Source organism: Clupea harengus, chromosome 26 (genome assembly GCF_900700415.2).
Source record: "Clupea harengus chromosome 26, Ch_v2.0.2, whole genome shotgun sequence".
Lineage (NCBI taxonomy): Eukaryota > Metazoa > Chordata > Actinopteri > Clupeiformes > Clupeidae > Clupea > Clupea harengus.
In genome coordinates, this window is record NC_045177.1 from 12,423,901 (window position 1) to 12,438,478 (window position 14,578).

General features: G+C 40.4%; 1 protein-coding gene across 1 annotated transcript; it reads left to right on the plus strand.

Annotated features, from left to right (window-relative positions):
* The first annotated feature begins 4,226 nt into the window (after positions 1-4,226).
* On the plus strand, positions 4,227-14,350 carry slc8a1a (solute carrier family 8 member 1a). The gene is made up of 3 exons (XM_031563976.2): positions 4,227-4,411; positions 7,106-8,943; positions 14,185-14,350. Exons 2-3 carry the CDS (start codon positions 7,151-7,153, stop codon positions 14,333-14,335), a joined length of 1,944 nt encoding a protein of 647 aa, XP_031419836.1. The 5' UTR covers positions 4,227-4,411; positions 7,106-7,150; the 3' UTR covers positions 14,336-14,350.
* Positions 14,351-14,578: the final 228 nt, after the last annotated feature.

A 14,578-nucleotide genomic window follows, 5' to 3' on the forward strand; every position in this document is an offset into this window, starting at 1 on the left:
AAATCGTTAAGTGCTCATAAATCATTAAATACAATTATTAACAATATAGGTTAGGTTCCAGTTAAGAATTAGTTGAATACCATTGTAATCAAAATGTCAATCAACCTACCTTGGTAAAATCTTAAACACAGGTCTATTAATTAGGCTATATTGTGGTACATAGACAGTCATTGAGGCACAAGAATAGTTTTCTGGTTGAATGTTCAGCTCAAGTCTAAAAGGCCCTACAAGTCATGATCAGATGAACATGAATCAGAATAAGTTCAGGTATTGCACATCTTTAGCATACCACCCAAAAATCCACTAGAATGCAGGAAATAACATCTACTTAAACCAAAATGTCCTGGGGGTGGACCTTCAGCTATGTCTTTGCTTCACAGAATGTAACCAATGTTGTCCATTTCCAGTAGGCCCCACAGTAGGCAGACTTTGGACCCCAAAAACCAACAGAATGCAGAGCACAACATGGGTACAACGCCAAATTAATTCCAATTCCCTGATATCTGAGCCACCCAACGTGTGTAGCTGCGTGCACGGCAACATTTTCTCACTCCAAGGTTTTTTGAAAAGTTGGCAGCTCTGTGGTGACACGTTTTAGTACACTTTGCAGTGAGTGTGTTTGCCCTACAATGCTAAAAAGTTGCAGTCAAATTTGGCAAAATTGCTAGCTTGGATATTATCTTTACATTTAGATGGGTTGGTGGTTACAAACAATGAGGATGCGCATGCAGCTTCAAGGCAGAACAATGCCTACCATTTCACCTTTACTGTATATGTTCCATCCACCCCCCCTTTCTGAATAAAGTTCCATTGATCTGATTTGTTGCTATCTGTTGCTATAAAAACCATTTTAGCCAAGCTAACTAACATTGTTTTTAGCTAGCTGACATTACCATTCAATCACAAACAAAACATGAATAGAAATAACTTGCTAACAGGGTCCTCACGTTTAATCAAAAGCTTGTAGTGAGATGCATGACCCCCCGAGACAAGCTTTCATGTTAATAATCCTGTTGGTCACCCTGATTGTGCATGTTGTGTAGTTAAATGGAATGAGAGAGTCTGACCATGATAAAGTATTGTCAAGCTGCTGTAACATCACAAGGTACACTTGCAAACAGCTGGACATTAGCTGTACCTTGGTCCAGTTCACTGCATGCCTCTTGTCAGTTGTGTATGACTGAGACTAGAGAGATGTCAATTCAGGGAGAGTTCCTATAACCATGGATTTTTAACCAGTTTTGGGAAATTTTGAAAACAGTGTTATTGTGTGGGACTACGTTTTTTGGGCTACTTCTAATCCTCATGCGGCCGCCGCATTTATCCCTTGGCGTGACCTGCACTGGGAAAGAGGGAAACAGCATGGATGGGGAAAGTGTGTGGGCAGAGCAAGCAGTAGTAGTACATAACCTACAAACGTCCTTTAGTGAAGTGTATCCTCACTTTCATACAGTTATTGTTGTAATCAAAGCTTTTAAAGAATGGATCTCTGCATTAAGGGCCTGACCAGAGCACAGGTGGCCTGACAGAACACGCTTCAAAGTTGTCACTTTCAAAAGGGTGGCATTTTAACCCTGTCAGTCCAAAATGTCTAAAACTTGGTACCCATGACTTATTGCTCATGGGAAACAAAAAAGTCTCAAGAACCCATAATGTCACCAGCATGGATATTTCTCGACAGTGACAATTTGTGAATAATTTAAAAAAAATGACTTCAAATCAGCCATTGATCCAATTATCTGTCCAATGTTGTGTACATGTATGAAATACATGTCAGTGTCATGTCAATTTTGTAATGATTGGAATGTTGAGGAGGAACCCGCCATTGCTGCCTGCAGCTATATTTTATTATTCTTATTCTAAACTGTTGTGTTGTATATTTCTGTGTAAGTACATTGAGAGCCAATAAAACCCGGAGTCAAATTCCTTGTATCTGTAAACTTACTTTGGCCAATAAACACAATTCTGATTCTGATATTTATGTGCCAGTTAAAGGTGAAACGTACATATTCACATGAAAGATCACTTTTGGTGGAAAGCTACTAAGTGTCATGTGTCCAGCAGAAATATAATACAAGACACACTGCATCATCTATATTTGTGGATGAATGTCTGATGTTTCCACCTCTCCCTCCTGTTAGGGCACTTCATCCCGAGACCTCGGGACATTCTACTGTCCCACACTATACTCTTCACAGTCACCCTCTCCACGTATGACAGGTTCAGATAGCAGAAGTAGGCTCTGCCACAATCACTGTCATTCCCACCCAGAGCAGTTGGACAACTTCAGACTCTATCTGCAATGCAATGTCACTATGCAACATCTGGAGTCTAGTACTTCACATTCTCATGTGTTTCTGAACCAACTCATGGCTCGTCCCTGATGTTTGATCATTCAATCAAAGAAATAAATCAACAGCAGCACCGATACTAAAAGATGCAGTGACCAACATACAACCAGTTTTACAATACCGTTATTAAGAATCAGAGCAACAATTATACATTTCATTTTTTAAAGCACTGTCTCAAACAGTGTAGCTCAAAGTGTCTTAGAAGCAAGAAAAAAGAAACAGACATTTAGAACAATAGAGATTCAATTAGACACAATTAGAGAACATGTATTTATTAATGAAAAGGTTGGTTAAAACCCACAACATTAACAATTGAATTAGATTAAAAAAAACAAGAGTTTCTGAGATTAACAGAAATTGTCTTTAATTAAGATAATAAAACAATGTGGTCTAGTATAGAAGAAGAGGATTTGAACCATGAATACAGGCATTACCCTTTTTTCTGACTGACACTAAATCTGATATCAAGTTACTGAAAAATATTGCAAATGAGTCACATTTGTCTTTCAGTTAATCAGTGATTATATAAATTTGGTAGTAAACTAATCAAATCTTTTGGTTCTTTGCTGTATCAGGTATTAGTTATTCTGACATCACAACAGCTCTCATGATTTTTCATGTAATATCTGATAATGGTGCAATATCATATCATAAATCAAGCCTGCCATCTAGTAGGACATTTAGGTCATTTCAATGTGATAATGGACTGTTCTCTGTAAAGTGCTAGCATTGTTTGTGTTTTTATAACTCACTGATTGATGTGAAATGATTCAAATAATTCTTAAGGTCCTCTTATATAGTTGCATGTGTGGGATGGTGACCTAAATTTATAACCCAAATTATGCCTTATAATCTCTGATGGCAATAACTTTACTGCGGTCCCTGCGTGGAAATGCAAACAGGTGACTTTCTCTAGTTCACCCACAGACTTTCAGCACACGATGATCCAGAGCAGACAGTAAATGGCAATCAGTTTATTGAAGCAGCAGAACAGTGTTTCTGTCTAAAATTAGCAAGCTAACTAGTTAAAGCAACACTATGCAACAATTTGCCACTTTTATGAGGTATGTTTTAAATGATCATCTTCAAATGAATTTGAAGGAATATTGTCATGTGGGGGACAGATAAACACACCTTCACTGGCCATTGAAAATGTAAGAGAAGCTATTACATCACCAAAGGACTCTAATTAGCATGCTAGCAAGCTTCTTTCAGTGCCAACTTGGCAGTTGGTGGTGTTTACAAGGTTATGGTATGCTTTTTAAGTAGGCAGCTCTGTAAGACCAAGGTTTACACTAAACTTTAGACCAAAAGTCTGGAATACTTCTTTAAATCAGACTTCTTTGGTAATGTCTTTTTGAAATTGAACTTTTACTGGTAAATCCACTGTATGTTTTTAAACAGTGAAGCTAGATATCAGTATAGAGTATTGTAGATATTATAAGGTATTGTGTCCACAATTACCACGAGAGACACAAACAAGAACTGAGCAACACCAGGTGACATCTGCGGTCCCTGCGTGGAAATGCAAACAGGTGACTTTCTCTAGTTCACCCACAGACTTTTTTTTTTTAAAGAATCCCACTGATGCTCCACCGTGAGCTCCACAAACTAAACCCCCTCAGGAGAGGCGATGTGTCCTGGACAGTTTGGATTGTCACTGGAGAAGTTGTGGTTGCGTGCTGGGGGGGGGGGCTGGACATTTGTCCTACCCTTGAGAGAATGCAGACAAGAGGGGGGGGGAAAGGTGCAGGAGGCCAAAGGAGTATCGCTGGTGTTTTATCTTTCACGTGTCCATGGTGACAGGAGGAGGGCTGCCAGATAGGGAGGGCCTTGAGGAGCGCGGCAGCAGGAGCCTCCTCTGGGGCTCCATGTAAGGCAGCGGAGTCAGGAGAATGCGGGACGATAAGCAGCAGCCCGACGAGGCTGTCCATGTTTAGATACACTCACCGAGGCCTTGCACTTAGGAAACAATGCATGTTTCTGTTAAATTTAGCGAGGTTATCGTGTACTCTTCTCTCCCTTAGGCAGTGATTCTCAGCTCCACAGGGACTACAGAGGTGAGTGGGTTTTTTTCCTTTGCACTTTCTTTTATTCCTTCCTTTCACACAAAACTGTAACAAACTGGGCATGTGGGGAAGTTCTTATTTGATTAATATGCTTGACAGGAGATGCCAGGTGGCCTACAGAGGGGAATATATCGGCACATGTGTCACTTGTTTTTAAAGCCATGTCAGATCAGTCAGACTTAGGCATTGGTTAGAAAGTGTCAGAAAGGTCATTTGTCCATCAATCTCATTTTTTCATCTAAAAGTCCACTCGCAATTACTCAATGAACAGCAGTTCAATTACTCAACTCAATTACTCAATGAACAGCAGGAGACAGTGTGATGAATGGGGTGGCTTGGTTAAATAATGGTTGGAGAATATTCCGGTAGTGCATGTATAAAATATACAAGTGTTCATTTCAACAGGGCAACTGAGAAAAATGCAATCTATTAATTCACCAGGAACAGACAATTGATCTTCATCATACTGTATAAAACCTGAATTTACTAATGTCACAGTGTGTATTGTACTTAAACTAGTCAGTGTTTTATTAAATTCACAGTTTGTATTGTACTTAAACTAGTCAGTGTTTTACTAATGTCACAGTGTGTATTGTACTTAAACTAGTGAGTGTTTTACTAATGTCACAGTGTGTATTGTACTTAAACTAGTCAGTGTTTGCATTTTATAAGCAAACTACCAGCCACTGCATGGATACAATAATGACAACTGATTATGAGAACATGGACCAACAACATACATACAAATAAATGGTGTATTGATGTTGTATATAAAACAGTTAGAGAATAGTCAGGAAGTGAACTCCATCACTCTGTAGTGGTCTGAATGATCAGGCTGTAGTGCTTCCATTGCTACTCTTAATGTGCAATGTATTGTATTCTGTCTGTCAATCAACCAGCAGTCACCTACCTTTTAGTCACAATCTCTGACACAAGGGTGTAGCTGAATTGTTGTATTCTGTCTTCTTTATTTCATCTGTGTACCTGTTCCCTCACATCCTCTCAGTGATTAATGGTTTAAAATCAATGGTTTGCCCCCTCCCTGCCTCCGAGGTTCATTAAGACCTTCAACCATGTTTCCGGGCTCAACTGTCCGACTTTTAGTGTTACGTTAAACACATCCATCTATTATTTTATTGTTACTTATTCTTCTGTCATTTTCCTTCTGTAGAGACTAAATTGAGAATTACAATTTAAATCTTGAGATGTCAGACAGAGACTCTCGAAAAAAATACATATGCAGGCGTAAAAAAAACACATGCATTTCCTGAAAGCGTTGTTGTTCAACTACTGTGGTAACTAGGAGAGTGTGTGCGTGCGTGTGTGTGTGTGTGTGTGTGTGTGTGTGTGTGTGTGTGTGGTTAGAGAAAGAGGGAGAGTATTGAAAGCGTATTCAAAAACGTGTTATTAACTCACTCTCCACCTTTACATTATACATTGCATCATTTTATTTGTAATAATGTTAACTGAAATGATCCGTGAGCTTTTCATTATTCCAGTCTTTTTTTGTGGGAATGAGCGGTTTGGCAAGGGTGAGTTAGGCTATAGGGACTCCATGACATTGTTGCTATTTGAACTTGAAGCTCTTGAAGGTCATTTTTCATATGTACAGGATACAACTCAGAGCTGTGGGGACAGACACCAGTAGTGACAGCATGACACCAAATATCAGTAGTTATTTTCTATCATAAAAAATCAAGAAAATGTATTGCATCTGCAACATCTATATTATGGTTGTGTGAGGCTGAGGGTTGACTGAGGGTTTAAATGTCACCAGTTTTACAGGGAAATCTGAAGCAGTAGGCTGTTTAAACATCGATATCAACCTCAATCTCAAACCATGACCAAATTATGGCTCCTCAGCGGTTCATCTCATTAACACACTTGCCTTTTTATGCTACATTATATTTAATGTTGTACTGTAGTGTGCAAACCTTTCTATGTAGTTTTCACCTACAGTTTGTCCTTGTGACATCTGTACTCTAGGCCATTCATAAATCTACAAATGTTTTCAAGCACTACTTAAGTTAGCCAGTGAACTAAGAAGGTCAAATCGTACCAAATATGTTGCATAAACATTTGTATTCTTTCAAGTCCAACTGAAAGGCAGAGTAAATATGACTATTTGTCATGGTTTTTATTCCATCTTTGCAAACCTATACATACACTATAACACACGTGATCAGTTAGGTAAACAGGTGATTGGATTGGTGTAAAAGCCTATGTCCTTGTTTAACGGTTTCATTCAGTTGTTAATAAACTCATTTAATAAGGCATACTTTTGATAGTAGGCATACATGATACAATCTCAAAAAACTGAAAAATAAAATAAGTTAGCCATTAGGTTATTTGTTGATAAAAAACACTTTGTGTCCTCAATGGTAGGTACGGACGGGTATGTGCTGTTGATATGCTGAACGGTTTATAAACCTTTTCATTATTCCGGGGTATTTTTTTCCTTTCTCTACATTCCATGTGATTCAGATATTTCTATAATTATTTATTTTTAAATTAGTTAAAACTGAAGAATGGGAAACTTGATTTACACCAAATATGTCATCCTATCCCTTATATCCATGTAACATCTGAATTTGATACAAAATATGTGTTTAACAAAACTTGAAAACGTTTCACTTTGAAATCTAAGGTCTCTTTAACCCAGTTTCCTCCTTCTCATTCCTACAGGGAAGTGGCAGAACGGAGAGGCCGAGGACAGATCAGATCAGCACTATGGATCAACCATTTTCCTCTGTCACACTGAAACTATGTATGACTTTAGCTTTTTTTGTGCAAGAGACACACTCAACTTCGCTCAATAGCACATACTCAGGACAGTCCCAGAGCAATGAAACCTCTAGCTGTGGTGGCAGTCATGAGTGTAAGCCTGGTGTGATTTTTCCCGTATGGCTGCCTCAGAACCCACCTTTTGGTGAAATGCTGGCTCGCGCCATCATTTATTTTGTGGGTCTATTCTACATGTTCCTGGGCGTCTCTATAATCGCAGATCGCTTTATGGCATCCATTGAAGTCATCACCTCACAGGAAAAGCAGATCACCATCAAGAAACCCAACGGTGAAATCACCACCACCACGGTGCGGATCTGGAACGAGACCGTCTCCAACCTGACTCTCATGGCACTGGGCTCCTCGGCGCCTGAGATCCTGCTCTCCGTGGTGGAGGTGTGTGGGCACGGCTTTGATGCCGGTGAGCTGGGCCCCAACACTATCGTGGGGAGTGCAGCCTTCAACATGTTTGTCATAATTGGGCTATGTGTGTCTGTCATCCCGGACGGAGACCACCGCAAGATCAAACACCTGCGGGTCTTTTTTGTCACTGCGTTCTGGAGTATATTTGCTTACACCTGGCTGTACCTGATCCTAGCCGTCATCTCACCTGGCCAGGTGGAGGTGTGGGAAGGCTTGGTGACTCTCTTCTTCTTCCCTGTTTTTGTGTTATTTGCATGGGTGGCTGACCGAAGACTGCTGTTCTACAAGTACGTGCACAAGCGCTATCGCGTGGGCAAACGGAAGGGCATGATCATTGAGACGGAGGGTGAGCCTGAACTCCAGTCGAAAGCAGACATTGAGATGGACGGACAGGTGTTGAACGCCCACGCAGAGGAGCTCATGGATGGGGTGATGGGCGTTGAGGATAAAGACATGGACGAAGAAGAGGTCCGGATGGACATGGCCAGGATCCTGAAAGAGCTGAAACAGAAACATCCCGAGAAGGAGATTGAGCAGCTCATTGAGCTCGCAAACTACCAGCTCCTCAGTCAGCAGCAGAAGAGTCGAGCCTTCTATCGTTGCCAGGCAACCAGGCTCATGACGGGCGCTGGAAACATCCTGAAGAAGCATGCGGCCGAACAGGCCAGAAAAGCCATTGGACACCACGAGATGCGCTCCGTGGTGTTTGACAGTGATCTCTCATCCAAGCTGTTCTTTGATCCCTGCACATATCAGTGTTTGGAGAACTGTGGCAAGGTGGCTCTTAATGTGGTTCGGCGAGGCGGCGACTTAACCAGTACTGTGTCGGTGGACTACCGCACTGAAGATGGCACGGCCAACGCTGGGTCTGACTACCAGTACACCGAAGGTACCATCATCTTCAGGCCCGGTGAAACAGAGAAGGAGATCCGGATTGATATTATTGATGACGACATCTTTGAAGAAGATGAGCATTTTGTTGTCCACCTCAGTAATGTGCGAGTGGTGTCTGCTGGCTCAGGGGCCGGTCCCCACTCAGGGGCCAACCACACAGAGACACTGGCTGGCCTGGGGCTCCCCTCCACCGCCACTGTCACCATCTTTGATGACGACCATGCTGGAATCTTTACATTCGAGGAGCCGCTGGTTCACGTCAGTGAAAGTATTGGCATGATGGAGGTGAAAGTTCTCCGTAGCTCCGGGGCCCGTGGCGTGGTGGTGGTGCCCTACAAGACTATAGCGGGCACAGCTAAAGGGGGCGGGGAAGATTTTGAAGACACACATGGAGTGCTGGAGTTCCAGAACGATGAGATTGTGTGAGTATCTTTTGTCTCTTCTCCTTGTTTTGGTTTGTCATGTAGCCTATTCTATCCTAAATGTATTGCTTCCATCAGTTTGGATAACGTACTTCCCTTCAGCCTCTTGTCACCCCAGACTCATGTTGTTTGTGTAGCTGATATCAGTTCATAATTTAAAGAAGATTGTGATAAAAAGTATGGATGACCGCAACAGCTTTTTGTTATGACATTATAAAGAATCACAACTCAAGATTACACTAGTTACAACCAGGAGTAACTATATATATGCATTTTCACTGCTAACATGAATTGTTCTTTCTTATCCAGTAGGGCTGTATAAAGCATTTGTGTCATGGTACACTTGCAACTTTTGTCTGTACAAACAAGTATAGCAATACTATTCGATAGATTCCCGTTTCATTGACATGTATAAGAAAAAGGAAATTGCATTAGCATTTGGAGCGTGCTAACGAGCTCAGCTGTGTGTTATATGTGTGAACAGATGAAAATATGGAGTATATGATATGGAGGTGGTAGCTGATCATCTCTGTTAGATTGTTTTCTTCAGTCAGACATTCTTTTTAAACCAGTGGCTTATAGTATTAGGCATGAAAAATGTGCCTCAGTTTGGCATTCCTTTTATTCTTATATCCAATATATCATATAGTCTTTTAATCTTACTTCCCAAAGATAGGACAGGAGAGTACATTTGAAATGTCAAACTCCTGTCATTGGCAGGATTACTCTGACTCAAACAGAAGGGGAACCCGCTGGTAATGGTGACAGGGCCTGGGTAGTTTCAGTGGAAACACTCTCTTACTATTATCTTATATATAGACAACAATGGAAAAGACAGTCATGGGAGAACCTGAAAATAGAACCTTGTAGATATTTCACAACTGATTAATGATGAAAAAATAGATATTCAAACAGAGATGAAAAGGAACTATGGGAATTGAGGGACACTGAAACAGGTCTGGCTGGCCAGAACAACGCTTCAGCTCCATATATAGACAGAGCACTGTTGTGAAGATGACAAGTTTATATATCCTGCTCGTAATTGACTGGAGGTGAGACATTGCCGCTGTGTTGTACTTCCAAGATGACGCTGTGAGGTTTTGTTGAATGTAAATACACAATATGATTTATTCTATGCATCAAATATTGAACCTAAACAACTGGCATAGCTGTCTAGAGTAAGCAAGGATGAATTATGTTACTTAAGGATACACTTAAGCCATAGCCATGTATGGAGTTGGGATATTACCAGGTCTTCAGAGATGTGTATTTCTATTCGGACACACTTAATGTCACATCATTGCCATCCTGCATAATCCACTTTATTTTGGTTCCAAAACACACAATGCAGGAGACATCTTTTTCAGTGGTTCAGTGCTGCACTTGGGTATCTAGAGTGCCTACCAACCCAACAATTCTGAAATAAGACAACCCAGTCCGTTTGTTTTGGGCTGAAAACGTCAGAAAACGTGATTCATTAAGTCGTGAAATGATTTCTATAGATGCGTCTTAGTCCAGACACTCCGGACGCTCAAATCGGATTTCAAAGTGTCTTTTGTGTCACTCGCAATGCAACATACAATGATGACGTCAAAACTAGAGTGACGGGAGTACTGGAATTAATGCTGCTATTAACAGAGTTCCATAGAACGTATATCTACTGATTGAAAAGAAAAGCGTCAAATAACGTATTATTAGATGTATTGGTTCTATACTGTTTGAGAGCGCTATGGATAAGTGTTGACATGACAACATGGAGAATAACAGGCCGTGGACAGATACATAATAAATTGTCTGCTGGCAGCTCGGGGGAGACTATTGAAAAGGCCAAGCTGTAAGGAACCTATCGTAGTTACTGACGCCTACGTCGTTACTACAGCAACCATGCAGATAGGTTGTTGATGTCTGGACTCACAAATCCAATTTAATCGCTTGCAAATAACAAAAGATCTAAAAAAAAATCTGATTTGAGAAACGAACCCAGTTCGCCAGCAGTCTGAACATAGCCTTAGTTTACAGCTAAAAAACACACAGGTTAATTAACTATAATCATTTACAGGTCAGTTTTATAACGGATGTGAATGGACACAAGTGCAAACCATTTAGGGGCATTTTGACTACCAAAGATACACCATAAAATCCTTGTTTCTCGATATAATTGAACATTTCAGGGCATTTATATTGTGGCTTATGGCAACACAAAACTGACTTCCTTTAACTAAAATTGAGGGTATATAAAAAGTATCTCTCAGATATTTTGACGTAGAGGACATGCACAAATAAGACACTGGGAAGTGAAGTGAAGTGAAGTGACAGGAAACAACAGAGATAAACAAGCCTTGGCAGTGTGAGGTTCACCACACATCAATGCCAAACAAGTGCAACAGATACTTCAATTACCTTTATTTAATGACGAACAAATATTCTTTAATCCTGATTAACACACACACATATATATACATAGTTTGTCTAAAACTAACAAGCTAACTAACTTAGACAATGTAATACTACTCCAACAACTACAGTAAACACTTATGTCCCCAAAAACCCACGCCTTATAACTTTGCTTCACCTCGGTGAAATGCAATGTTTTTTATATAGTGTAGTCGAATAACAGTTTGCTATCGCAGTTCTGGAATTCTCCATCTCGAGCTAGGTCACCAGGAGGTGATGTATACAAATAGTTTTAAGATGAGGCAGAAAACATTGATGATAGCTCCACATAAACAAGCGCCCATTGGAAAAACTACAAAACTATTCAAATTTGGATGGATATCTATCAGATCTAAAGATGGTGCGTAGGCATGTGGGTGTAGAAATAATATAGGTGAAGATTGATTCACTGAAATCCTAAAACTTCTGCATGTCCTTTTGTCTACATATCACCTCAAAGTGATGCCTATAAATCAACACATGTCCATGAAGGATGCAAAAGTAAAATAAACAGTTCATTCCTCACTCTTCTGGTGAAAGACACAATGGTCCGGAGATGTCTGTTTCTGAACCTGCTCTACTCTCTGTCTCGCTCCTGTTATTGGCTCCCTTCCCTGTTATGCAGAGGAACATAAAACTCAAACATATTTTCCATGACCACATGAATGGACCCGTCACACACGCAGGCCCTCAAACGGCGTGATGTAAACAGGCCCGTGGACGCCGTCACACAGACAGGCCTCAACGGCGTGATGTGAACAGGGCTGTGGGACAAGGTCTCTCTAGAGGATACAAGTCAAGAGATTGTTGTGGAGTTTAGAGGACTGATATCTACTGCTAATAGTATTGCAGTGGCCTTACTGTTCTCTGTGTCATTTAAGGGCCTTTTTGAATTGGTTGAACCTGCTCCTGAATGGATATGCCACCAGGAATATTGAGAAACACAATGGTTCCCCTGCCGCTTACTGTAAACATTTCAAATATGGAATATAAAAATGATGTTTTGCACATTTCATTATGCATCTGTATGCATATCATTGTTGCACATAGCGACTTGACTACTGCAATGCACATTTTAGTGACTTGCCAAAAATGATAGAGACTGTAGCCCCCAGCAAACACATCAGAGCTTGTGAAACAAACCTAACCTCTTAACTACTAGATACATTAAGAGGTTAGATCTAAAGATGGTGCCAAGGCATTTGGGTGTTATAGGAATAACTAATGCTTTGGGGAAGCACTCTTCACTTAATACAACAAACCATTAAAAATCTGCAAGGCATGAAACTTACACACTTTTCAATAGCATAAGACATTTTTATCAGCAAACATCCTGTGAGTGAAGTACATCTAATTCACTAGAGTTGAGTAAAGTACATCTAATTCTTAGGTTTTCTGCTTAAACTTTTCCTTGTTCCCTTTTATTTTCAATTTCAATTTTCCTGGTTCTTGATCCAATGAAATTCCTGGTTTTACCTGTTTTTTTCCTGGTCTTAATTAGTCCTACTTTCCTGTTACTTTCTTCATTTCATGTTTACTTTCCTACATTTTGTCATATATTAATGGGGTTTCTTATATTATTGGTTTTGTTATTGTGTGTTCTTCCTTGTTGTCTTTTCCCTCACCCTTATGCCTCTTCTATTTCCTCTTGAGCTGTACTCAATGTATGAAGAGTGCTATAGAAATCATAATGATTACTGGGAGAGGTGATTGTGAGATATAACAATATGTGTCTAAGGAGTTCTCTGACATTGTTCAGTTTTCATTTATAGTTGACTCGAGGTAGGTGTGACTATAGTAACATTTATTGACAGTTGAAATTGATGAGTTTAAGTTGTTACAATGTCAGGACTCATAGATGACATATCAATGACATACCTTTTGTTAGTAAGCCAGCATTTGCCTATATACTCTAAAAACATCCATTAATAAAGTGAAAACACAGAGCCTTTAAAGTGTAGGCTACCAGCTACGATAACTAGCCCAATATTTCCATGCCAGGCTCACATTGCAAACATGATGTGAATAATCCTTTGTTTACTTGGTTGGTTGGGTGAATATTAGTTTAGCTACTCATGCTGTTAGATGTCCAAGTCCTCTCACCAGCTGTCAGCCTCACACTATCACCCATAGATATATATAACGGCTAGATGTCTCGTCCATAGATATATATAAAGGCTAGATGTCTCGTCCAACAGAGTCGAACGTCCGCACATGGCGGCCATCTTGCCCCAGGCAGCTCGCTCACCCATAACATTGTGTTGGTAGTGGTATGTACTTTTTAAATAACCATAACTTGCTCAATTTTCAACGGATTTTTAAACGGGTTGGTTTGTTATAAACGTCAGAGATGTAGTATACACTGCATAATTATGAATATTTATGTTATTTTCTTAAAAATATCCAAATAGCATCCCGAATTATAACCACGTTAATAACGTTTGTAAGAAACCAAACCATTTGTAAATCAGTTGAAAATGGAGCAAGTTATGGTTATTTAAAAAGTACATACCACTATCAACACAATGTTATGGGTGAGCGAGCTGCCCGGGGCAAGATGGCCGCCATGTGCGGACGTTCGACTCCGTTGGCTGGCAACGCGGACGAGACATCTAGCCTTTATATATATCTATGCTATCACCCTATCACCCTATCACGGTTCTACTGTCCTCATGTCCTACTGATTCTGCATGTCACTTTTCATGCCCACAGATCGGCTATTTTCTCACGCATCTCTTCCTCTCTGCTTCTTTCCCTCTACCCCTGTCTCTCTCTCTCTCTCTCTTTCTCTCTCTTTCTGTCTTTTAGTAAAACTATTCAGATCAATATAATCGACGATGAAGAGTATGAAAAGAACAAGAACCTTTTCGTGGAACTTGGAGAGCCCCAGATAGTGGAGATGAGTGAGAGAAAAGGTGGGGTGTCTTCCTTTCATCAGGTCCCCCACTGTCCAAACTAACAGCCCCATCCTTCTTCCTTCCATCATTTACATTTACATTTAGTCATTTAGCAGACGCTTTTATCCAAAGCGACTTACAAGGATGTATACACATTTTACATTTACACTGATGGCACACTGCACATCAGGAACAATTAGGGGTTCAGTGTCTTGCTCAAGGACGCTTCGACAGGGAATCTTCTGATTACTAACCGACTTTTCTACCCCCTGCACCACTGACCATCAGGTCCCCCACTGTCCAAA